Below are 25,151 nucleotides of genomic sequence, written 5' to 3' on the forward strand. Positions count from 1 at the left end.
CACTGGTTAGCGTCTTGAAAACCTGTTTTTCACCTGATGTTGTCTCTTGATAAATTGACATCAATATCTCCTCCAAACCATACCCATTAGATGTATTACCAGACCCAAACTAGGTCGCAGTTTCTCAACTGGCCTACCTGGTTAAATAAAGACTAAATAAAAAATAACTATATGCAAATAAACCAGTTAATTTATAAACTGTCTGTGTCTTTATTACCATAAAACAGTGCTTTCAAAAATCACACAGCTTTGACCCTGGACTCTTGATAGCCACACATGCAATCAGAGACAAAACCAGGGCCTGACATCAAAGAGGCCACAAGGTATTGAACTGGCATTTTCAAATGTCACACACATCAGTCTGGTCATCACTTTGACCGACAACACACGAAGGGGTCAGGCTCTATTCAATTGGTACGGCTGAAGAGTTGAGTCAGCATGTTGCTACAGACGACAACGTCCTGTTGAAAAGCAGTACAAAGCCACAACCACACAGACATACTTTATCAAGAGCAATGCTTTTATTGGTCTAGTTAATCTGGGTTATTAGGGACATCCCTTGTAATGCTTTACTTGGCTACCACAGGAAGCAAGAAAACTAAATACAAGGACACCGGAAATAATGAAACCTATGTTATTATTCCATAGATTAAAAAAAGAAAAGAAAAAAGATTTAATTTCTTTAAAAATATAAAATAAACATTCACCTTGTAATGCAGTGCAGGTTAAAATAGCTTCTAACAACGTCAAGGAGAAAGAGAGGGAGTCAGGTAATATGTCAGAATGGTTTACAGGCACTGGTTAGGAGTACGTAGAAGTTGTCCCTAACAACTGATACAGAATCAGATCTTTTAAAATCCCCCTAATGGTAGGTGAAGGACTAGCGATTGATCCAAGATCTGTTAGGAGCAACTTCTCTTGAACAGTTAAAGACCAATCAAAGAAGAGATGAATGGAGGTAAGACAAGTCATCTTTAGACACAGGCATTAGATGGACAGACAGCTCCCCTACCTGGAGAAACAGGGTACTATCTTACCCTTCAATTACTACTACATACAGAGAGAAGGGAAAGGATTCCCCACACTGATAAATGCAGTATGAATTACAGCTCCTGAGGGTAGCCTGTAGTGAACTGTCTAGTGGAAAAATGGGTATTACTATTAAAGTCACTTGTCTTGAAGTCAGAGGTGGATAACTGCTAAGACCGAAGCATACAGGAGGGCAGGCAATAGGCATAGGAGAGATCTATAGTATTCAAGAAGGAATACAGATCAGGTTAGAGAGGGTAATGTGTCAGACAGAGGAGATAATAAAGTATTGGCGACTGCCTGACGGTAGGTTGCCTGTCATAGCCCAGTCCACATGTGCAAGTTTGATCCAGAAGTGGCACATTGGTTTCCCCCTGTGAAACAGCATATTCTCCAGGTTGGGATGAAGTAACCCCCTAAAGACTGATCTAAGGTCAGTTTTGCATTTCTCCTCCTAATGGTTAAGGTGGGGATAAGGGGATTGATAAACTGATCCTACATCTCTGGTTAGGGGTAACTCCCACCCAGATCAGTACAGTATAGTCCCTCACAGGTCCTGGGGGTTGACGATGGTGAAGTCATAGTCTTTGCTGTGAGTGCTGCCCTCGTCTGGGCTGGAGGAGCCAGACGCTGCGCCCATCAGGGGGTCCTGGAACACCCCCACGCCCTCCGGCTCCACCCTGAGCGAGCCACGGAGCAGTCTGATTGGAGGGGTCCTCTCGGCCCCTCCCTCGGTGGGCTGCTGCTCTCCGTCCTGCGAGACCAGGATGTAGTCGTCCCAATTCTTCCCCTCCGAACCCACAGACAGAGAGGACTCTGGGGGAGATGCCTGCATAGGGAGACAAGGGGCTTGTTCAACACTGCCGCTGACAGGATGATCTACAAATTACCTTGTATCATAAATAAAGTCACCATTTACCCACAACGCATCAAAAAATTTGATGCATAGGGGATGTATACGAAGTGGTGGGATATCGGAACGAGTGTGAATGGTCTCTATTTGCAAGTACCAAAGTATGCAAGGTTACACTGCAAAGAGTGTACGTATGAATACAACCATGTGTGTTCACCTGTTGCTCTGACTCCGTGTGCTCATGCTCTTCCTCCTCTCGGTCCTTCTGTTCTCCATCACCGTCGCCACGCTGCGGTGTGGCCTGGAAGGGGTGTTTGTCATGGTGACGGTTGGCGAGCTGTTCTACGATGGCTGCAGCGGCATTGGAGGCATGGTCATAGTGGTCGTCAGCGATGGTGATCTCCTCGTTCTCCTCAGCCTCCAGCAGGCTCTGGTTGAAACGCAGCGCTCCCTTCAGGATGTCCTTGATCTGACGGATTCATTCGCAAATACAGACGTTACACACAGAGCAAGTCATGATGAACACACACACAGTACAAAGAACACATGGTTAAATGCCAATATATAATAGCGCCGGAGGAAATGGCTGCCGTTTTACGGTCTCCTAACCAATTGTGCTATTGTGGCTTTTTTTGCAACTTATTTTGTACATAATGTTTCTGCCACCATCTCTTATGAAGGTGGCAGGACAGCGATTACTCACCTCGTTCTGGAAGAAGCAGACCACCGTAGTCCCCGTGCCCAAGAACACCAAGGTAACCTGCCTAAATGATTACCGACCCGTAGCACTCATGTCTGTAGCCATGAAGTACTTTGAAAGGCTGGTCATGGCTCACAACACCATTATCCCAGAAACCCTAGACCCACTCAAATTTGCATTCCGCCCCAACAGATGATGCACGCTCTACAGCACTCCACACTGCCCTGTACAAAAGGAACACCTATGTGAGAATGCTATCCACTGACTACAGCTCAGCGTTCAACACCATAGTGCTCATTATTAAGCTAAGGACGCTGGGACTAAACACCTCCCTCTGCAACTGGATCCTGGACTTCGACAGGCCGCCCCCAGGTGGCAAGGGTAGGTTACAACACATCTGCCACGCTGATCCTCAACACGGGGGCTCCTCGGGTGCGTGCTCAGTCCCCTACTGTACTCCCTGTTCACTCATGACTGCATGGTCAGGCACGACTCCAACACCATCATTAAGTTTGCCAACGGCACAACAGGGGTAGACCTGATAACCAACAACGAGACAGCCTATAGGGAGGTCAGAAACCTGGCCGTGTGGTGCCAGGACAACAACCTCTCCCTCAACGTGATCAAGACAAAGGAGATGATTGTGGACCACAGGAAAAGGAGAACCGAGCACACCCCCATTCTCATCGACAGGGCTGCAGTGGAGCAGGTGGAGAGCTTCAAGTTCCTTGGTGTCCACATCACCAACAAACTAACATGGTCCAAGCACACCAAGACAGTCGTGAAGAGGGCACGACTAAACCTATTCCCCCTCAGGAGACTGAAAAGATTTGGCATGGGTCCTCAGATCCTCAAAAGGTTCTACAGCTGCACCATCGAGAGCATCCTGACTGGTTGCATCACTGCCTGGTATGGCAACTGCTCAGTCTCCGACCACAAAGCACTAAAGAGGGTAGTGCGAACGGCCCAGTACATCACCGAGGCCAAGCTTCCTGCCATCCAGGACCTCTATACCAGGCGGTGTCAGAAGGCCCTAAAAAATGTTTTGTCAAAGACTCCAGACACCCTAGTCGTAGACTGTTCTCTCTGCTACTGCAGGACAAGCTGTACCAGAGTGCCAAGTCTAGGTCCAAGAGGCTTCTAAACAGCTTCTACCCCCCAAGCCATAAGACTCCTGAACATCTAGTCAAATAGCTACCCAGACTACGTGCATTGTCCCCCCCCCCCTTTTACGCTGCTGCTACTCCCTGTGTATTATCTACGCAGTCACTAACGCTACCTACATATTACCTGGACTAATCTGTGCCCCCGCACAGTGACTCTGTACCGGTACTCCCTGTATATAGCCCCGCTACTGTTATTTTACTGCTGCTCTTTAATTGTTTATTTGTATTTTTTACTTAACTCTTTTTTTTTTAAGGCATTGTAAGTAAGCATTTCACTGTAAGGTCTACACCTGTTGTATTCGGCACATGTGACAAATAAAATGTGATTTGTTATGCACAATGCATACACACACCTGTTTGAGTCCAGCCAGTGACACCAACACCTCGTCTTCTTTCTCCAGGTGCTCCTGTAGGATCACCTCCTGGATCTTACCTGAGACAGACAGACATCAGATCACAGTCACAGATATAGCAGTAACACACAGCCAACCAGTTAACCAAATAAAGCCTGTTTTAACCACACAACTGAGTACACGTGTAAACTGATTTAAAATCACTAGATTGCTCAAAACATCACTGTGGTTATAGCTTAACTCAGCGGTTCTCAACTGGTGAGTCATGACTCAGTCTTAGTAAAAACAATGTTTTTCTGAGAAAAATATATATACTCCAGTCTTAACATAAATCGACTAAAACTATGTAGATATGGAATGCCGTTTGGGTCTTTAAGTGTCAAAAAATGTGAAATAAGCTTTTAATTTGACACGTCAAATAACAACTATATTATAGAATGTTGTGTGCTCTGAATTTGCATGTGCAAGCCAAGCGTCACCACTATGATCAGTAACACTGTTAAAGCAGAAAAAATGAAGACATCTGCAAACAAGCACACACCGGCCACAATGCGTTTTCAATCCCACTTTGGTAATAAGACATTTATTTGTTTGACTGAATGGGAAAACTTCTGTAAACATTTGAAATAAGATGCAGGATCAACAAGCAGGTAAAAAAAAAATTGTAAGCAAGGTAGTCCAACATTCTCCCAGACTTGCAACAATCCCAGAGGCTGGGGAGAACGGATGGGGATCCTGCTGCGTCGAGTCCCTACTGCTTCTGCCTGCCAGCCAGCCAGCCACATCCCAAGCAATTGCACCTGATTCAACCTAGCCAAAATTAAATACAGAATAATGAAGCATTTTGTCAACATTGATAACAGTTTGGAAATTGGAGCCAGGCTGTCACCCTACTATGTTGACTTTGGTTTGCAGTATGATAAAGTCACTCATAAATATCTTTGATACAGATTTTATTAGCAACTTCTGGGATTGCTAGGTAGCTTTAGGTTGGTATCTCGCTAGCACAAATGCAACCACCCTGAAAATATTGACCAGAAACTGCAACCATTTTCAATATTCTTAGCAATGATTTAGGAATCCATGTGACTAAGTATTACCCAGGCAGCCACTTGTTCTCCTATTCTAAATCGAACTTCTGTTCATTAAAATAACTAGCTAGATAAGTAAATAAACAAGCTAGCCTGCTACCTAGCCCTGTTACCCCCAAACTAATGTAATAAGACTGGACCCGACACTTATGTGAAGCTAGCCACAATAAGGATTAGTCAAGTGGAATTTGCAATTCGCTTTCTAAATAAAAGGTCCCTCTTTGAAAGTAATGCAAATGGATAGAAAGTGGATTTACGCAATATTTGGACTAGATAATACTGAACAAGGTTGAAATGTTATGTAAATGCAACAAAAGACCATTAGTTAATTTGACAAAACAAATCTGTTGAAATCACACTGTTGATGTATTAGACTTCAGTATGCATTGGGGCATACTTGTATTTCACTGTAAAGCCTTACCTATGGATTGTGGATCAATGAAATTGGGTTTCAGTCTACTCAGTGACACCCACAGAACACAACTGTGAAGAGTCCACACATTCTTGCAGCGTAGCTCTGGCGGGACTGACTATGGGAAAATCACCTCCCCAGTCTGCCTATTGTGGGTATTGACATTTCTATTGCACTGTACAGCCTTACCTAAGAATACAGTATGCCCCCAATGCAATTCTAAAGTCTAATATATCCACAGAGTGATTTGTCAAATGAACTAATTGTCTTTTGTTGCATTTATATAACATTCCAACCTTGTTTAGCACCAACTATGGCATGATTCTCTATTTGCATCACTTTCAATGAGGGACTTTTATTTTGAAGGCAAACCGCAAGCTTCACATAGGTGGGTCCGACCATCGTTTTAGTATTTGGTTGATGGTCTTGTAACTTATGTGTACAAGTAAATAAAAGGATATTACCCCCTTCTCCCCAATTTTGTGATATCCAATTGCAATCTTGTCTCATCGCTGCAACTCCCCAACGGGCTCGGGAGAGGCAAAGGTTGAGTCACGTGTCCTCCGAAACATGACCCGCCAAACCACTCTTCTAAACACCCGCCCACTTAATCCGGAAGCCAGCCACACCAATGTGTTGGAGGAAACACTGTCCACCTGACGACCAAAGTCAGCCTGCAGGCACCCGGCCCGCCACAAGGAGTCGCTAGAGCGTGATGAGACAAGTAAAGCCAACCCGGCCAAACCCTCCCCTAACCCAGACGACGCTGGGCCAATTGTTTACCGCCCTATGGGACTCCCGGTCACGGCTGGTTGTGACACAGCCTGGGATCGAACCCGGGTCTGTAGTGACGCCTCAAGCACTGCTGCACCACTCAGGAGGCCAAATTATGGGTATTTAAAATTATGAAACCTAGGTAGATGGCTAACTATAGCTACTGAAACAGATTGTCGTTTTGCTATGTTTTTTGGGGAGAACATTGTTTGCATCCATCAGCAAGCTCTTTGTTTCTGACCAGCACTGTCCCAGAGCTTGGGGAAGTGTGTGTCTGCCTCATGCGGCAGTGTCAGGTATGCGACACCAAACTTGACCAGCATCATAGCATAAGTATCAGTGAATGGCTATAAAATACGAGTGAGTGTAATCAATGTTTAATAACTACGTAAAAAAAAATATGTATGAACGTGTTAAATTATTATGTGACGTGCAGTCATATTCAGGTCCTGATTGGTCAACAATCTTATTTGTCGGGCCAAGTGTTGAGGTGTATGTGTGTAGAAATGATAATGGACCTATATTTTTAAACAACTTAACCTCTGAACTATCTCTCTTCACAGTATTTACAATAGTTATTAGAAGCACTATTTACCAGATTTGGTTGATTGTGTGCAAAGCTGTCAGGGCAAAGGGTGGCTACTTTGAAGAATTTCAAATAACCCTCTGAATCAGAAGTGTGGGTAGCTGCCTTAAATCACCGTCCATGTCATCGGCGCCCGGGGAGCAGTTGCTGTTATTTTTTATTTAACCTTTATTATTTGACTTGGCAAGCCGGTGGGTTAACTGCCTTGTTCAGGGGCAGAACGACAGAGTTTTACCTTGTTAGCTCTGGGATTTGATCCAGCAACCTTTCGGTTACTGGCCCAACGGTCTAACCACTAGTCTACCTGCCGCCCCTGTTTGTTGGGGGTTAACTGCTCAAGGGCAGAACAGCAGATATTTCTACTACTGTATTGGTAGTACTGTATTGGTAGTAGGTAGACTTACCAATGTGTGTGTTCATCATCTTGGCACAGTACTTGCTCATGGCCTCCAGGTCGTTGATCTGACCCTGCAGGAAGGACACCTGGGCCTCCAACTCTTCCTCCTGACAACACAGAGGGGACAGAGTTAGAGAGAGTTAGAGGGAGAGTGAAAGAGAGAGGGTGAAGAGAAGTGAGATGGCGCAATTAAGATAGGGAGAGAAATAGGAGATAGGTGAGAGACTTGCAGAGACAGAGAGACAGAGCTAGTGAACTCACAGCCTCTTTCTTGCCCATCATGGTCTTGCTGTGGGAGCGGGAGCGAGTGATGTTGAAGAAGGAATCCTTCTTGGTGGCCGAGAGGGGCGGAGACGAGGTGCTGGTGTCACTTTCCCTGGTGACAGGAAGGGGCGGGGATGCGGTGGTGTGACCCCGCCCTCCAGAGAGGCTCTCTATGCTGGGGGAGGAGCTAGCTGTGCTGGAGATTTGGCCTGAAAGAGAGAAACAGACACATGGGCTGTGAGTAGCAGAGAGAGGAGAAGAACAGATGGACCAGTCCAGTTGTCGACAACCTTGGTCCTGGAGAGCTGCATTTGATTATTCAACTACCTGTACCAGGGAGAACTTCCAGGTAGATACAACACCCGAGACATCGAAATTAGATACAAATGTCCCAGCCGTTTAAACGTCTTGCTTAAATTCAACAACATGAGCCAACCATAACTCCTGTACAGAAAAGACAAATATTACACAAAACAAGAGACCTCACAGAAAGCAGGACAAGAACACACCTCCAACACTTAAAGAGTTGCAGTTAGTTTCAGAGTGGGTGGCAAGGAATAATTTAGTACTAAATATTTAAAAAAGTAAAAACCTTGTGTTTGGGACAAATCATTCACTAAATCCTAAACCTCAACTAAATCATGTGGAAATTGACCATGTTGAGGTGACTAAACTGCTTGGAGTAACCCTGGATTGTAAACTGTCATGGTCAAAACATGTTGATACAACAGTAGCTAAGATGGGTAGAAGTCTGTCCATAATAAAGCACTGCTCTGCCTTCTTAACACTATCAACAAGGTTTGTCACACCTGGAAAACTGTTCAGTCGTGTGCCACAAAAAGGGACTTTTGCAATTGGGTCAGAACAGGGCAGCATGGCTGGCCGTTGGATGTACACAGAGAGCTAATAAGAATAATAATAATAATATGCATGTCAATCTCTCCTGGCTCAAAGTGGAGGAGAGATTGACTTCATCACTACTTGTATTTATGAGAGGTATTGACATGTTGAAAGCACCGAGCTGTCTGTCTAAACTACTGGCACACAGCTCGGACACCCATGCATACCACACAAGACATGCCACCAGAGGTCTCTTCACAATCCCCAAGTCCAGAACAAACTATGGGAGGTACACAGTACTACATAGAGCCAGTACATGGAACTCATCTGACGCAAGCAGTAAAATTAGATAGAAAAAAAAGATCAAAATACACCTTATAGAACAGCGAGGACTCTGAAGCAACAAACACACACATACGATAACATATGCATTATACACACTGATTTAGTACTGTAGATGTGTGGTAGTGGTGGAGTAGGGGCCTGAGAGCCCAGTATGCTGTGAAATCTGAATTATTGTAATGTTTTTAAAATTGTATAAATTTCCTTAATTTTGCTGGACCCCAGGAAGAGTAGCTGCTGCCTTGGCAGGATCCATAAATACAAAACTCTGGACTGCCACAGTACTGCTGGCTTGTAGCGTTCAGTGATTGATTAAGACAAGGGTGAATGGGTGTTTGAACAATACAGCTGATCAATAATGCCATTTATTGGTTGATTAAGTAACCAGGAGGAAAAGAGTACAGAAAGCAAGCAGTACTGTGACAGTCAGAGATCAGGGTTGAAACTAACTGGTCAAAGGGAATGAAAAAACATGCCAGCACATCACACATACACCACACACACAAGCAAGCAGGTGCTGTGGTAGCAGTTACCTTTTGTGTCAGAGAAAATGTGGGCGGGGACAGAAACCCGAGAGACTCCTCCTGAAACTACATTGAACAGACAGGAGAGTAAGGCTATCGTGTCACTCGTGGACACACACACAGTCCATAGTTGAGTATTGGCTATCATGTGCTTATTGAGTCAACCTTCTCGTGACGCAACTAAGCACCTGTATGTATGGACATGTGAGCTTCAGTGTACCTGTTCAGCGTAAAAGTGTGTGTGTGCGAATGTGCGTGTGTTTCCAACCCTCACCTTTGCTCAGGTGGACAGGCATACTCTCAGACTTGAGTAGGCGGTGGTGCTGGGAATGGGGGGGTGTCTGCGTCTGCAGGGGTGCATGGCCTGACAAGGGCTCGGCCTGGGGGTGAGGACCCGCAGTTACGGGGGAGGGGGCAGACAGGACCTCGCTATTAATTGGAGAGATGCCGCTGGAGCCACCCCCTGACAGAGCAGGGGCGATGAGCTTCCTACCGAAGCTGAGCAGACTGCTGGAGACCTTGTTGATGTTGAGAGGAGCCATCTTGCCACTGGCACTGAGAGAGGAGAAGAGAGAAAGGGTTAGTTAAGCAGAATATTGTGAAACAACAGTGTGTGTGTGTTGTTTGTTACCATGACTGTTCCTCATGCTGTACTGTGTGTGTGTCTGCTTACCGGGTGTTGTTGACCAGGTCCGCTCCTCTGGTCTTGTAATAGTCCAGATTCTGTTGAAACTGGTAGTTGGCTGGCCGAGGATTATTCTAAAGGAAAAGGCATCAGTGAATACAGCTCATTAAATAGTGATCAAATCAATACAAACAGTGATAAAATAGACTGTGTGAAAAATACTGTTGTGTGGGGGATCCCTCACATCCCCTAGTCCCAGATCTGTGCTTTAGCCAACTACTCTGACTACCATGGTCATGACCCAACCGCCTTAAAATGATAAATATCATAAAAACATGTGATTCAGCCACTTTTCTGTCTTTCCCTTCTCGCTCTCCCCCCCTCCTCTTTTCCCTAACCCTCATTCCACCCTCATCTCTTCCGCCTTGAATGTCACCCATCTGCATCAATCCATCCCATCTCCCCCTGTACCACCCCAGGGGGAGATGGGGACGCGTCTGGACAATGCAGTCCAACCCGGGGTGGTTGTGTCACACCGGATCAGACGTCCACGTCTGTCAGGAACACCACACCATGATGGGACCAAGTAGTCACAGTTTACACGGGTCAGTGGTCAAATGGAGGAGACTGGACAGGACAGAATGTGTCCCGGAGCCAGGACAGCTTGTGTGTGTTCTTACCTTGGGATCTCTGAGGAAGAGAGCCTTGTGTAGTAGGGTGTGGATGTCTCCTATAGGTGGGTAGTGCATTAGAAGGCCAAGACAGGTCTGGAAGTTACTCGCTATCACTGAGACACAGGAAAAAAACAAAGAGTTAGCAAGGCTCTGTGACAGACACACTAGCTAGCAGACAGCCTACCTGTCTGTCTGCTAGCGTATCAGGCAGGCTGGCTGAATAGCTGGTTGACTATGGCTGGCTGACTGAATGGCTGGCTGAACGACGACGTCCGACAGACAATGGCTGGCTGGCTGAATGACGACTACGGCCGGCCGAATGGCAAACCAACCATCTATGTGACTGACATGTATTGACGGGCAGTGAGGCAGGTCCTTACAGGCATCTCTGATGTAGAGCAGCATGGCTACGAAGACATAGTCCACCAGGTCTAGAGTGATGCTGTCAGCAAACAGGGCATCCCACACCACCAACAGGTCCTGCAGGGGGAACTCACGGCCAAACAGCAGACGCACCCACCGACTAGGGACACAAACACACACACATATTTAAACAGACGCAGGCAGACACCCACATTTAAACAGATGCAGGCAGACAATACACAGACAGGTGGCAGTACTCACATGCCGTATATCTGCGGGGCGATCTCCAGGCGGTTGACGTGCATGTGCAGCTCCACGTCGTGCTTCTTCACCAGCTGGTCCTGGATGCGGTTCACTTTGGTCACTATGGCAACGGACGGCCCCGAGTCCTGCGGACGGGCGAACGGCATGCTGGTCATCATCTCGTCCTTCCCCTGAGGAGAACGTTCACACAACATCAACAGTGTTCAGATGATGTCAACAGTGGAATAACATGAACATAAAATACAACGCTGATATACATTAGAATAGCAGAAGCAGCAGCTACAATGGAGCTTCAGTAGCCGGTGAGTGTTACAACTTTTCACTTAAAGAGAATATTAACAAGAGCACTGACCCGTCTGACTTCTCTCTCGAAGCTGGAGAACCAGGGTTCTGCTGTCTCCATCAGCTGGGAGAACATGGCACTGCAGAACACAGACACACATAGGAGAACGGAGTCATATGGACTGGGTCTCAACAAGAACATGTTAGAAGTCTCTGACCTGTCCATATGATTTCCACATTTAGAATGTAGAAGAATGTCAAATTAATATTTCACTCACTAGGCGTCATGTTCATGGAACATAGGATTCAGTAGAGACAGCATCTCCTCACTGTGGACCAAAGACAAACGCATTAGATCAACACATAAACCAATTTGGAGGAATGGACAGCATAGGGTGTAACTGAAGGGTAGGAGATAGATGTGAAGTAGGGGTGCCGGTGTGACTGACCTGGGGTAGGCGGTCTCGCTGGCGTGCTGAAAGGCCTGATGGTCACAGTGCAAGACAAACACGATAGGAGCCAACAACTCATGCATTCCCTGCAGACAGAGACAGCGAGGTCAGCGAGGTCACAGATACAGAGAGACAGAAAGAGAACATGATTCAGCATGGCCTGTGTTTCTCTCAGCGTGATGCACGAGTTGTGTTATCAGCATTGACAGAGCATCATTAAACTTAATTAACCAGTGGCCAGCTGTATGTCACTTCCTGTTAGAACATTGACTGGGCATCCATGCTCTCCCTGTGTAGCACAATGTGGACAGTACACGGTCTAGTCTAGGAGTTGCAACAGCATGCCTGGTGGCCCTGTCATGGTGTGGAAATCTAACATTGTGTTCCTGTTCAACTTGTAACTAATGGTGTAGTGGTACCTGTTTGTACAGTAGCAGTTCGTTCTCTCGGGCGTAACAGAACAAGATGTCTGTTAGCTTGGTCCTGACAGCCTCGTCTTGGAAGTAACGCATCTCAGGAAAGCTACAGACAGAAAAGAGGAACAAGCGGGAGAGAAGAGAAAAAATAAAATAAAAAAGAGAGAAGTGAAGGGAAAGAAAAGGTAAGATGGTGTTTATATGAGAGGCATACAGTAGACAGGAGAAGGACTTTAGTGACATTATTTGATAACCAGAGCTGTATTTAAAGGTAGCAGACTCACGTTCTCATCACATCCTGTTTGATCATCCCTCTCAGCTCTTTGTCCTGGAAGAACTTGTTCCACAGGCTCTGGACAAGAGGGAGAGGAGCGCAGAGGGACATATGAACCAGGAAATACACCATAAACCCATTCACCATACTTATATGTTACAATATATTATAACACAATATAGGGACATACAGGTAACTGCCAAAATAATGGAAACACTTGAGTACATTTGAGGGAAACAAAGTATATTGAAAGCAGGTGCTTCCACACAGGTTGGGTTCCAGAGTTAATTAAGCAATTAACATCTCATCATGATTAGGATCATGTATAAAAATGCTGGGCAGGCCACTATTTTGGCTACCACGGCTATGCCCTCATAGGATGACAATGCCCCATCCACAGGGCAAGACTGTTTACTGAATGGTTTGATGAGCATGAAAATGTAAACCACATGCTATGGCCCGCTCATTCACCAGATCTCACCCCAATTAAACACCTATGGGAGATTCTGGAGACAGTGCCTAAGACAGCGTTTTCAACCACCAACAAAACACTAAATTATGGGATTTCTTGTGGAAGAAGGTCTCGAATCTATGCCAAGGTGCATCGAAGCTGTTCTGGCTCGTGGTGGCCCAACACCCTATTACGACACTAGGTTGGTGTTTCCTTTATTTTGGCAGTTACCTGTACATCATAATAAAGGTTTGATATACATTTACAACAAGGATACCCCCTTAGTCCTGTGATAGAGGGATATTTAGACGTCCATATACCCCATTATGGATAAGGAGGCGTATTCAGAGACACTCAGGCTACACTACACTTACCCCCTCGTCCTGTGAGAGTGGATTGTTGACCACCAGGTCCTGCTGGCCTGCAGCTTTACGGGGGTTGGTGATGTGCTGAGACGAGAGGGGAGAGAGTCAGTGACTGGCATACACACACACACACACACACACACACACACAGAGACACACAATAACTCACAGTCTCTTTGATCTTCTCATACTGGGCTCGCAGCTCCTTGGTCTTGTTAAGCCATTGGCTCTTATCCTCAGGAAGGACCTCCAGGTACAACTAGAGGACAACAGAAATGCTAGAACTTCCTTCAGATACCATCGACCGCACAGAAGCAAATAAAACACTATAGATAAAACACCTTTCACACAACAGAGTCATATCAGTTAACTTAAAATCCATTGGTCCTCCCGAGTGGCGCAGCGCATTACTACAGATCCTGGTTCGATACCGGGCTGTGTCGCAGCCGGCCGCGACCGGGAGACCCATGAGGCGACGCACAATTGGCCTAGCGTCGTCCGGGTTAGGGGAGGTTTTGGCCGGCCGGGATGTCCTTGTCTTGTCGCACTCTAGTGACTCCTGTGGCGGGCCCGGTGCATTCATGCTGACACGGTCGCCAGCTGTACAGTGTTTTCTCCCACACATTGGTGCGGCTGGCTTCCATGTTAAGCGTGCATTGTGTCAAGAAGCAGTGTGGCTTGGCAGGGTTTTGTTTCGGAGGACGCACGGCTCTCGATCTTCGCCTCTCCTGAGTCCGTACGGGAGTTGCAGCGATGAAACAAGACTAACTACCAATTGGATATGACAAAAATCAGGGAGAAAAAGGGGTTATAACATTTTTATTAAAACCTTTCAATCCATTACCTAGGTCTAGATAATCAGATAAGACACAGCCATACAGAGTATTCTGAAGAGAAAGAAACCTGAGAGCCATCTTTGTGAGTGGTTTACCTTCCAGCACACACTGCGGAATCGGCTGCTCCGCAATCGGCCGCTGATGCCTGCCTGCCGAATCCTGGCCAGATAATTACTGTTCAGGAACAAGTCATCCCATTCTTTCCTTCGGAGGGAGGGCGGGAGGGAGGTAGGTAACGGGAGAGACGAGAAGAGGTTTTAGTGAGTTTGTGCAATTTTATTTAATCTAATGTGCAATACGCAGAGAATTAGATCTGCATGTGACATGGACCAAATTATAAATCACACGCACACATTAAGCATGAACACACACAGCAACATGAGTTCTTACCTGTAGGAAAGGAAGGTGGACTCAGACTCTGAGTAAGACAACCTGCTACTATCCAGAGATCCTCCTGTAAAACAAACAAAGCAGTTGACACACGCAGCCACTAGAAGGCGGCATAGACACCAATTACATGGATCAGTGAGGCTCATCTTCAACGTAATGGATGTTTGAACGCATCCTTTTCTCTGACAGATTTCAATAGGCATGTTCAATAGCATGGTTTCTACCACATTACATTTACCAATCTTTGAAATCATGTCATGGGGAAAAGGACAGAGGTATGTCTCAGAGTATTTCTCAAGCGTGAGGAAGTCACAAACCTAAATCATCATCATAAATAATAACTCATTTGCCCTGCAGGTTAACACACACACACACTCCTGGGAGCTGTCAATCAACATTAGTTACAAAAGTGTATCATGTGAAGTTGCTCTGGGGACACTCACTATGAAAATTCATTAGCTAAACACGCTAACCCTTCTTTCGTCCGCAGGCGTCATCAGCTGTGTTCATAACTCACCGTTATACAATCCACTACACACTCCTTACCTTTCTCCATCAATATTTCCTTTGTCAGTCTTTCATTATCCCCACATTCAACTATCTCGCCCCCTCGACTCTCCTTCACTCGTCATTAAATGGTGTTTGGTTATGAAGATGAAGTGTTAATAACTGCTTAATTAAGCCTCAAATAGTTGCTATAAAGGGTTAACATGTAAATATAGCTTTAATGAACATGTATTTGGGTTGACTCACCACGGCTGCGGTTCTTGTTAAAGTTGTGGAGAGGGTCGAAGCCAGTCTCCTGCTCTCCCTCAGGCTGGAGAGGGTGGTGGGTCTCAAAGTTAGGGTGCTGCATGACCACCACACAACCGAACCTGGGATGAGAACAACAGGAGGGGTTAAAACTACTTGTGTACCACCACAGAACAAGAATTAACACAACACCACAGAACAAGAGTAGGATGACTGCAGCAGTAAACACCATAGAGTAAGAACAAAACTGAACACCACAGAGCAAGAGGACTCATCTGATAAAAGATCCCTTAATAGAAATTGACTCAAGTAAAAGTCACCCAGTAAAATTCTACTTGAGTAAAAGTATTTGGTTTAAAATATACTTAAGTATCAAATGTAACTACTAAAATATACTTAAGTATCAAAAGAAAGTATAAATCATTCCAAATGAATTATATTAAGCAAACCAGACGGCAACATTATTGTTTTTAAAATGTACAGATAGCCAGAGGCACACTCATTTACAAACGAAGCATGTATGTTTAGTGAGTCCGCCAGATCAGAGGCAGTAGAGATGACCAGGAATGTTCTGTGGATGTGTGAAGTGGACCATTTTCTTGTCCTGCTAAACATTCAAAATGTAACGAGTACTTTTGGGTGTCAAGGAAAATGTTTGGAGTAAAAAGTTCATATACTTTTTTCTTAAGGAATGTAGTGAAGTAAAAGTTATCAAAAATTAGAGTATAGATACCCCCCAAAAAAGTACTTTAAAATACTGCTTAAGTAGTTAAGTATTTTACACCACTGGGACTAAGTTTAGTAGAGCAATCAAAAACAGAACAAATATACATGTTCTGTACCCAGTAGGTTACTCAGGTCCTCTGGCACTGGCCTTTTAACTATCCCAAAGCCTAGGACCAGGAGGCAGCCATCGTTACTACGCCCCCAGCCTCAGAAATAGCCTGCTAGAGAACCTGAGGGGGGCCGAAACTGTGGACATGTTTTAGCTTTGCTTCTCCTTAGTGTGCTTTTTAGTCAGTAGTTTTTATTGTTATTGTTTTGTTTCTTATCCTCTTAAGCGTATTGTGCAGTAAATATTTCAGTTTTTATTTTCATTCGTTTTTTTCCCTGTGAAGCATATTGAGTTACATTCCATGTCTGAAATGTGCTGTATAAATAAAGTTAGATTTACTAATAATATTATCCAGTTCAGCTCCAGGCCTATGCTTTTTGTCTTTGTTCCATGTCAGTACTTACAGTCACAACGTTGTGTTTCTCCTCAGCCGAGACTCAGGAAAGATGAGGGTTTAGGCTATCTGAGAGAAACACAAAGAGACATTCAGGACAATGTCCCTGGGTATAAATAGGATCACTTGGGGGAATTCAACACAAGACAAGGCAACATAAGGCTACGCAGTATAGGCTAGGCTTGTGCGGTATACCGTACACAACTACTTATACAAGTTAACTATCAAAGACATGCCAAATAAACTACTCCATCTCAGGTCTCCAACTATCCACATGGTTTGCTAACCAAATGGCTAGCTTGCAAGATCAAGCTTCTTGGTTACGACAGATACAATCAATTCCCTCCTGGATCAAGATCCCTGCTGCCTAAATGGGTTTTGTGCGTCAAATGCATGTTTGGAAAGTAATAGTGCCCCTTGTGTGCATTGCCAGTAATACCGAATACCTCATTATGGTACAGGAACAGTATGAAAGAGTGGGTACTGGCCAACCCTAGTGTAGGCTACTCAAATGTCTCGAGTGGCTTTGGAAGATCACTGACATAGGATACACTGATTTAATAAGACAGAATGGACTAGATTTGAAAAATAACACGTCTCAATTTACAAAGGAAAACATTCTAATCACATACAGAGACAGTCAAGTGGCTTGTGCATAAAAACAACCACCTCCATGGAGGAAGAGCACCGAGCAGGGATAGCCCAGGGAATTCTCACCCCATATTCACTATGGCATTTCAGACTGACAGCTCTGTGGGAGATCTGTGACAAATGAAAGACAAACATTGACACTACATGCTCCTACCAAAAGAAAAGAAATGACCAATCAAGACGTTTCACATAACAGTACAATGACACGGACATTGAGCAGGACTCTTACAGAACTAGTCGACGACATGCCGTTCATCAAAAGACGCCAATGTTTTAAAATTTTCCTCAAACCATGTTGATTTAATTAAGGTTAAACCCGTGGGCCACCCGAGGGACATAGCGCTCTAAACAACTGCATCGCAGTGCTAGAGGCGTCACTACAGACCCGGGTTCGACCCCAGGCTGTGTCGCAGCCAGCCGCGACCAGGAGAGGCATGAGGCGGCGCACAATTGGCCCAGCATCGCCGGGTTAGCGGAGGGCTTGGCCGGCCAGGATGTCCTTGTCCCGTCACACTCTAGCGACTTCGGTAGCCAGCTGTACAGGGTTTCCTCCGACACATTGGTTCGGCTGTCTTCCGGGTTAAGCGAGCAGTGTGTCATGAAACAGTGCGGCTGGGCGGGGGACACATGGCTCCCGACCTTCGCCTCTCCAGAGTCCGTACGGGAGTTGCAGGGATGGGACAAGACTGTAAATACCAAATTGGGTATGACAAAATTGAAAAGAGAGGGGGAAAAAAAGAGGGGTAAAAGTACCTCCCAAAATAAAAATAACTACAAAAAAAAGATTTGTTAAACCCCGCCACCTTTCCATTATTTATCCTGGATGGGCGTCTGCCATGGTTATGTGTGTGTGTGTGTGTGTGTGTGTGTGTGTGTGTGTGTGTGTGTGTGTGTGTGTGTGTGTGTGTGTGTGTGTGTGTGTGTGTGTGTGTGTGTGTACGTACTTGGGTTATCACAATACCTGATTTTCCATGGCAAAAAAGAAAGCAAAGACATTTCCTTGCGATGATACCTCGGAGTATTGCGATGCCGGTAACGTGACAACTCTAGTGCGTACACATAGGCTTAGCCTACATAACACACAATTCCTTCCACTGCAGCAGCGAGAGCATTATGCATTTTCCTTTATTAATTATGGAAATCACCCAACAAAGGCATCTCCTTAAACCCATTAACGAGGCGCATGGAACCCGGCTTTGATAAATCAACCGCGCACACTATCAAAATATAAATAATTTTATATGCGTACTCTATGCTCCTGTATGGCTCTGCAACATCTGTTCCTCACAAAGACTAATGCCTTCAAGTCATCTGAGTTTCCCTCCCCCTTTTAAAAATACAATATCCCATTAAATCATTTAAACTAATCTCCAACAATAGCTAGAGACATGCTGTGAATAGGTCAATAATAATGCACTGCATTTCATCATGTTGAAGTAGAACAGATTCTGTTCAGAATTAGGCATGTTTCAGAAGTGTCTGAAGGGCTCGAAACTCAGAACTATAGGTGAGGGTCCTTATAAAGGAGTTCTTCACCATAGTTGAATAGTTTCATTCATTATGCCTCTACTCCCAGAATCCAGAGGCTATTACAACATTCTGAATTCCAGGAAGAGGAAACCTAAGGAATAACTGATTAATGACCAAATCTTGTAATTCTGAACAGGATGTTGAAATCCTCATGTAAATCACTCACTACTCAGGCTAAGGGAATGTAACAGAGTGGCTGTACAACTGAGCAGTGCTGTGTGTTGCATGTTGTCAGGTGGAAGGTTTCACTTACATTCTAAAAGTTATCCTCCAGAGACTAATGTTCTGCTCTGCAACAACGGCAAACTTCTCTGCGCAATAAACACATTAAGTACTGCATAATGTACTACATATCACCGGGAGATACGTCAATAATTCACTGAATTAATTTTTTATGATGTAATCAAATAAATACATAATGGAAGGCATTAATAAACCACTGGGTAAATTGCTTGCACTGCTATCTACAAACTTACATTGGGATGAGAGGATACTTTGTGTGTGTGTATATATATATATATATACACACAAAGTATCTTCTCATCCCAATGTAAGTTTGTAGATATATATATATATATACACACAAAGTATCTTCTCATCCCAATGTAAGTTTGTAGATATATATATATATATATATATATATGTGGACATCGCTTCAAATAAGTGGATTTGGCCATTTCAGCCACACCCGTTGCTGACAGGTGTATAAAAATTGAGCACACAGCCATGCAATCTCCATAGACAAAGATTGGCACTAGAATGGCCTTACGAAAGAGCTCAGTGACTTTTAAAGTGGCACTGTCACAGATTGCCCCCTTTCCAACAATTCCATTTTTCTAGGAGCAACAAAGGCTCAGCCACGAAGTGGTATGCCACACAAGCTCACAGAACTGGACCGCAGAGTGCTGAAGCGGGAGTGGGTAAAAATCACCTTTCCTTGGTTGCAACACTCACTACCGAGTTCCAAACTGCCTCTGGATGCAAAGTCAGCACAATGTTTGTCCCGGGGACGAGCAGCCGCACACAAGCCTAAGATCACCATGTGCAATACCAAGCGCCGGCTGGAGTGGTGTAAAGCTCGCTGCCATTTGACTCTGGAGCAGCGGAAAAGCGTTCTATGGCGTGATGCTTCACCATCTGGCAGTCCAACAAACTAATCTCCACATACTTTCGGTCATGTAGTGCACTTGCCTGTGATTTAGCCTACTGTAACAAGGTCCACTGAATCCCACCTCTGTGTGGAAAAAAAGGGTCCACTGGGAACCAAACAGAACAAAACGGGGAGGGACCTACCTTAACTTGTCCAATAAGAAAAGCTTGTTTTCATATTAATTTGCAAAACATTTTGCTACGTGTGCAGTAATGAATACAACCCAGGCATTTGAAGAATGAAGATAGTCTGTAAGCCATTAACAGAAATCATCATGACACATTTGAGTCCTCCTGCCCTGACCTGTACATGACCTCAGCCAGTAGCCTAGAAACATTATCCTAGTTGATTGAAGGTACGATGAGAACACATTAAAGAAACAGAAGGCTAAATTAGACAAACACCATACAAAATAAAATGAGAAATGCAAGTGAAATACATATAGGTACACCTTCATACCATCAGGGATATTAATAGAGCACCATTATGATTCACTTCCTCTTTACTATAAACAGATGGAGAACATCCCTTGCTGTGAAGAGGTGAAGTTAGTGTGTGTGTGAGAGAGCGAGACGTAGGACTCGGAAGGCCCAAAACGGTTGAAAACCAATCGGGTATGAACTGAGCTAGACAGAGAGGCTGCATAGCTTCTGCCCAGAGCCACAAAGCTCTTCTGCTTTCTGTGAGGCTTTGATTATGGTGTTTTAGAACAGCAGATCAGCTGAGAGGCCCTGGGCATTCTGAGTTCTGACAACACTGGAGACAACAGCAGTACAGCAGAATATACTGAGGAATAACAGAAACAGAGAAGGGTACTTCAGTGCCAGTAGAGAGGACTAGCCTGACGGCTTTCATGTGACTGAGGGGCCATTTTAGTGGATGTAGTACACTATACAGATTGCTATCAAGAGGACTCCGGAACAATGAAATGGAACTTTCATGTGCATTAATAACGAACTTGTATTCCATACGTAAATAAGAATAAAATTGTCAAATAACTAGCCTAGTTGGTTTAGCAAGGGAAAAAGACAGGAACATCCCAGCTAGCCATGATTGGCTGAGATTATGGATGGGCTGGACATGCTGGGAGATGAGTTTGGATTGGTCTGCCATGCATCTGTCTATAACATGAGCTGTTCAGTATGTATAGGCAGCCCTTTTCACTGCACCGTTTTTGAAAGATATAATGTTAGCTATCGAGAATAACCATTTTTGCTACTTTTCTCAACAACAACACTTTCTGCACACGCCACAGTCAGTGTGAACCGGAGTGACTTAACAACGCTGGCCAAACAAGATGTACCTACAAACAAAAAGAGTTCAATGGTTCCAGTCTGCCATGAAGCGTTCATCCATGTATGCTGGTAAGAGTCTAGCTACATTTTCAAAACTAAGTTTCAAATTTAAAAGTTATTTTCTTTCCAAGTTAAAGCGTACTGTTAGCTAGCTAGCGAACGTTGGCATGCTAGCTAAGGTTACTTGTATGATCTGTGTAGTAATATGATTCAAATCAGAAATCACTTTGTATTACTAGTTAAAGCCTAATGTTAGCTAGCTAACATTGAACTTAGTTGGTTTGCTTTCGCTACCTGCAGATTCATACTACAGCTATGACAATGTTTGTATTGGTACAGTGCCTTCAGAAAGTATTCAGACCCCTTGACATTTTCCACATTTTGTTAGGTTACAGCCTAATTTTAAAATTGATTAAATAGTTTCCCCCCACTCATTAATCTACACAATCTATTCACTACCCAGGGAGTTGTTTCTCTGAGACTGTCACCCCCGCTTGCTCTATAGAGGTTAGGCTGAGGTTTCTGATAAGCAATTTGTGACAAACGTATTGGCAAAAAAGTCCTACACTAGCTAATATCAGTCATTGTTCGGTGACTGAACAGTGAGGGGTCAAAACAACATGACACACTGACATAGGTCACCCGTTTCAGGAAACTAGGCGTATGTCGCGGGTCACTACATCACAGAAAGGCCGTTTGAACGTAATTTTTTTTTTAATCAAAATGCGTGTATCGCGCAGTAAAACTGCATAAGAGTTGTTCTCCACTTTCTTGAGGATCAAGTTTTGAATTTGTATTATCATCTACATTTATGATGAGTATTTCTGTTGAAACGATGTGGCTATGCAAAATCACTGGATGTTTTTGGAACTAGTGAATGTAACGCGCCAATGTAAACTCAGATTGTTTTATATAAATATCAACTTTATCAAACAAAACATACATGCATTGTGTAACATGAAGTCCTATGAGTGTCATCTGATGAAGATCATCAAAGGTTAGTGATTAATTTTATCTCTATTTGTGCTTTTTGTGACTCCTATCTTTGGCTGGAAAATGGCTGTGCTTATTGTGGTTTGGTGTGACCTAACATAATCGTTTGTGGTGCTTTCGCTGAAAAGCATATTTTTAAAATCGGACACTTTGGTGGGATTAACAACAAGATTACCTTTAAAAATGGTATAAGACACATGTATGTCTGAGGAATTTTAATTATGAGATTTCTGAATTTGGCGCCCTGCACTTTCACTGGCTGTTGTCATATCGATCCCGTTACCGAGATTGCAGCCCTAAGAAGTTAAGAACAAGTGTATCTTTAATTCTATGTAAAACATGTATCTTTCATCAAAGATTATGATGAGTATTTCTGTTATTTGATGTGGCTCTCTGCAATTTCTCCGGATATTTTTGAGGCATTTCTAAACATGGTGCCAATGTAAACAGATTTTTTTTATATAAATATGCACATTATCAAACAAAACATACATGTATTGTGTAACATGATGTCCTATGAGTGTCATCTGATGAAGATCATCAAAGGTTAGTGATTAATTTTATCTCTATTTCTGCTTTTTGTGACTCCTATCTTTGGCTGGGAAAATGGCTGTGTGTTTTTTGGACTTGGCGGTGAAAACTTGTGTTTTCTATCCAATAGTAATAATAATATGCATATATTAGCATCTGGGACAGAGTAGGAGGCAGTTCACTATGGGCACCAATTCATCCAAAAGTGAAAATGCTGCCCCTTATCCCTAAAACGTTAACAGAAGACTCCACTATTCAAATAACAATTTCTGGTGCGTTCGTAAATTCAGTCTGACCATCTACTCCGATTTCAGAGCACTCTCGTCTGAGTGTGCCAGAGCGCAGAATAACTAATGAATTTACGCACACTCAACACCCGTTGAATATGACCACTGTCAGTAAACATCAGCAAAAACGCATAACTAAATTGTTGCCAGCAGCATACTTAGTCACTAACGCTCTGGATAACTTAAAAACAGCCTAACCACCTCTGCTAGGGCGAGTAAAATGGTCAGAGTTTGGGTGGGGGCTAAAGCTTAAGCGGGTGTGAATGATGCTGAATGGATGTAGACAAAGAGCTCTCCAGTAGGTACCAAAACATTTCAAGGCCATTTTCTCAAAAGTGATGTTATAAGTTTATCAACTTTCAAAGCAGAATTACTTTTTCATTGTTCCTCAAATGCAGTGTATGATATACCATTTTGTAGCTCTGCGACTCTGCTTTTATCCAATGTAAAACAAACTATTTCAAATGTTGCTACATAAGACCGAATCAAGGCGGTTGGTCACATATTATTGCAGTTTCTCATAAGTGGTTTGCCTCACAATACACAGATCGTTTCGTTTGAGTAGGCTATGTGCTGGCTGGCTGCTCATTTCAGTCCCTGCAGTCAGTGCACCTCGCTCAGAGATCAAAGGTTCGATACTGACAGAACGCTTCTCTCATGGTACCGACCTCTCCTGTCTGGGCGGCCTCTGGCCAAAACAACTCTTATACAACCTATCTTTGGTACTGTCATTGCACTATGCTGGGTCACGATAGTGTTGTTGGCACCTGTAACTTGGACATAATAAGAACAGGTAGACATAGGCTAGCTAGTGCTTGCCATTGTTTAAAATAAGAAGAAACATAGCTAGCAAACAGCTTTGGACAACATCGGGAGTCTATTGTTTGGACTCCCTGATTTGTGAATCGTTCTGGTGGTTGGAGAAGGAAAATATCCCCAACCATAAAATAGCCGGCTACACACACAAAAAAAACTATCGTCAACAAAAGGCATATTTATAATCTCTAGGAACTCTACTTACCAGGCGTATGGTGAAATATGATCCTCGCTATCAAATAAACGCCTGAATCAAACTGCACCGTAAAATACAGTTTTCTTTATAGAAAAGGTGATCAGACCAATTTCCACCGCAATGACTGTCGATGTGCAATATATTGGCATGATATAGCTAGCAACTAGCTCTACTAGTTAGATGTCCAGCATGGTGGTAGAAAAACAAACATGTCTTTAACTAGGTAGCAACACCATGCATATTTACAATCGCTAGAAAATACTTACGTTGCTGACGTCTAGCTAGTTATATAAACTAGTCGTCAAACTGTTTTGCAAGCTTTTTTCAGGTTAGCGTTCAGGCTAGCTGCACGAGTTTGCACACAGGCCTAGCGCTACACTTCCGACATACAGCTCGGTGGCTAAAGACAAATCAATATTGCAAATTCATACAAACGCACGGGTTATTTCCAGTTATTAAAAATGCCATTGCATATACTGTCGTTAAATTTGGGTGTGCATTTTACCTGTTCTGCTCATGCGGGGCTCCCCATTCTGTGCTGTCTTCTGATTGTAAACAGTCGCGAGTCAAGTGGATGTGTGTTGAGGCACAGCTGATAGAACATGTGACTAGGGAGATTAAGTGATTTCAGCGCGTGCGCGAGATGCATAATAATCCCCGAAATAATAAATCGCAAAATAGTAACCTTGTGATATGTTTCATTTATATAGTCTAACATATCCTACATCAAAACATAGCATGCATGAAATGTGCTTCACTGTATTTCCTCTGTCATGTAATGAATCGGCCAATGATGATGAAGATGATGATGAGTGTGTGGTGGTGAACTAATGAATGAATCAATCCAATGTATTTATAAAGCCCTTTTTACATCAGCAGATGTCACAAAGTGCTATACAGAAAGCCAGCCTAAAACCCCAAACAGCAAGCAATGCAGACTAGATGTCACGATCGTCGTCGTTACGTGAAATGAACACATATTTAATAACTGAAGACG

General features: G+C 43.9%; 1 protein-coding gene across 2 annotated transcripts; it reads right to left on the bottom strand.

Moving 5' to 3' along the window:
- Nucleotides 1-499: 499 nt before the first annotated feature.
- On the bottom strand, nucleotides 500-24,793 carry LOC139555135 (TBC1 domain family member 5-like). Of its 2 annotated transcripts, XM_071368658.1 has the most exons (23): nucleotides 24,660-24,793; nucleotides 16,716-16,774; nucleotides 15,477-15,598; nucleotides 14,724-14,787; nucleotides 14,429-14,537; nucleotides 13,667-13,756; nucleotides 13,507-13,581; nucleotides 12,692-12,759; nucleotides 12,411-12,513; nucleotides 11,989-12,077; nucleotides 11,818-11,868; nucleotides 11,610-11,679; nucleotides 11,255-11,427; nucleotides 11,011-11,153; nucleotides 10,637-10,743; nucleotides 10,005-10,090; nucleotides 9,606-9,886; nucleotides 9,341-9,397; nucleotides 7,623-7,834; nucleotides 7,369-7,468; nucleotides 4,102-4,181; nucleotides 2,100-2,351; nucleotides 500-1,858 (listed from the first exon to the last, which is right to left on the bottom strand). In XM_071368658.1, the coding sequence occupies exons 3-23, from the start codon at nucleotides 15,577-15,579 to the stop codon at nucleotides 1,577-1,579; spliced, it is 2,595 nt and encodes an 864-aa protein (XP_071224759.1). In that variant the 5' UTR covers nucleotides 15,580-15,598; nucleotides 16,716-16,774; nucleotides 24,660-24,793; the 3' UTR covers nucleotides 500-1,576. The 2 variants fall into 2 exon arrangements, with proteins under 2 accessions (XP_071224759.1, XP_071224760.1); XM_071368659.1 differs by lacking the exon at nucleotides 9,341-9,397.
- Between the last annotated feature and the right edge of the window lie 358 nt (nucleotides 24,794-25,151).

The sequence above is a fragment of the Salvelinus alpinus genome, chromosome 26 (assembly GCF_045679555.1).
Source record: "Salvelinus alpinus chromosome 26, SLU_Salpinus.1, whole genome shotgun sequence".
Classification (NCBI taxonomy): Eukaryota; Metazoa; Chordata; class Actinopteri; order Salmoniformes; family Salmonidae; genus Salvelinus; species Salvelinus alpinus.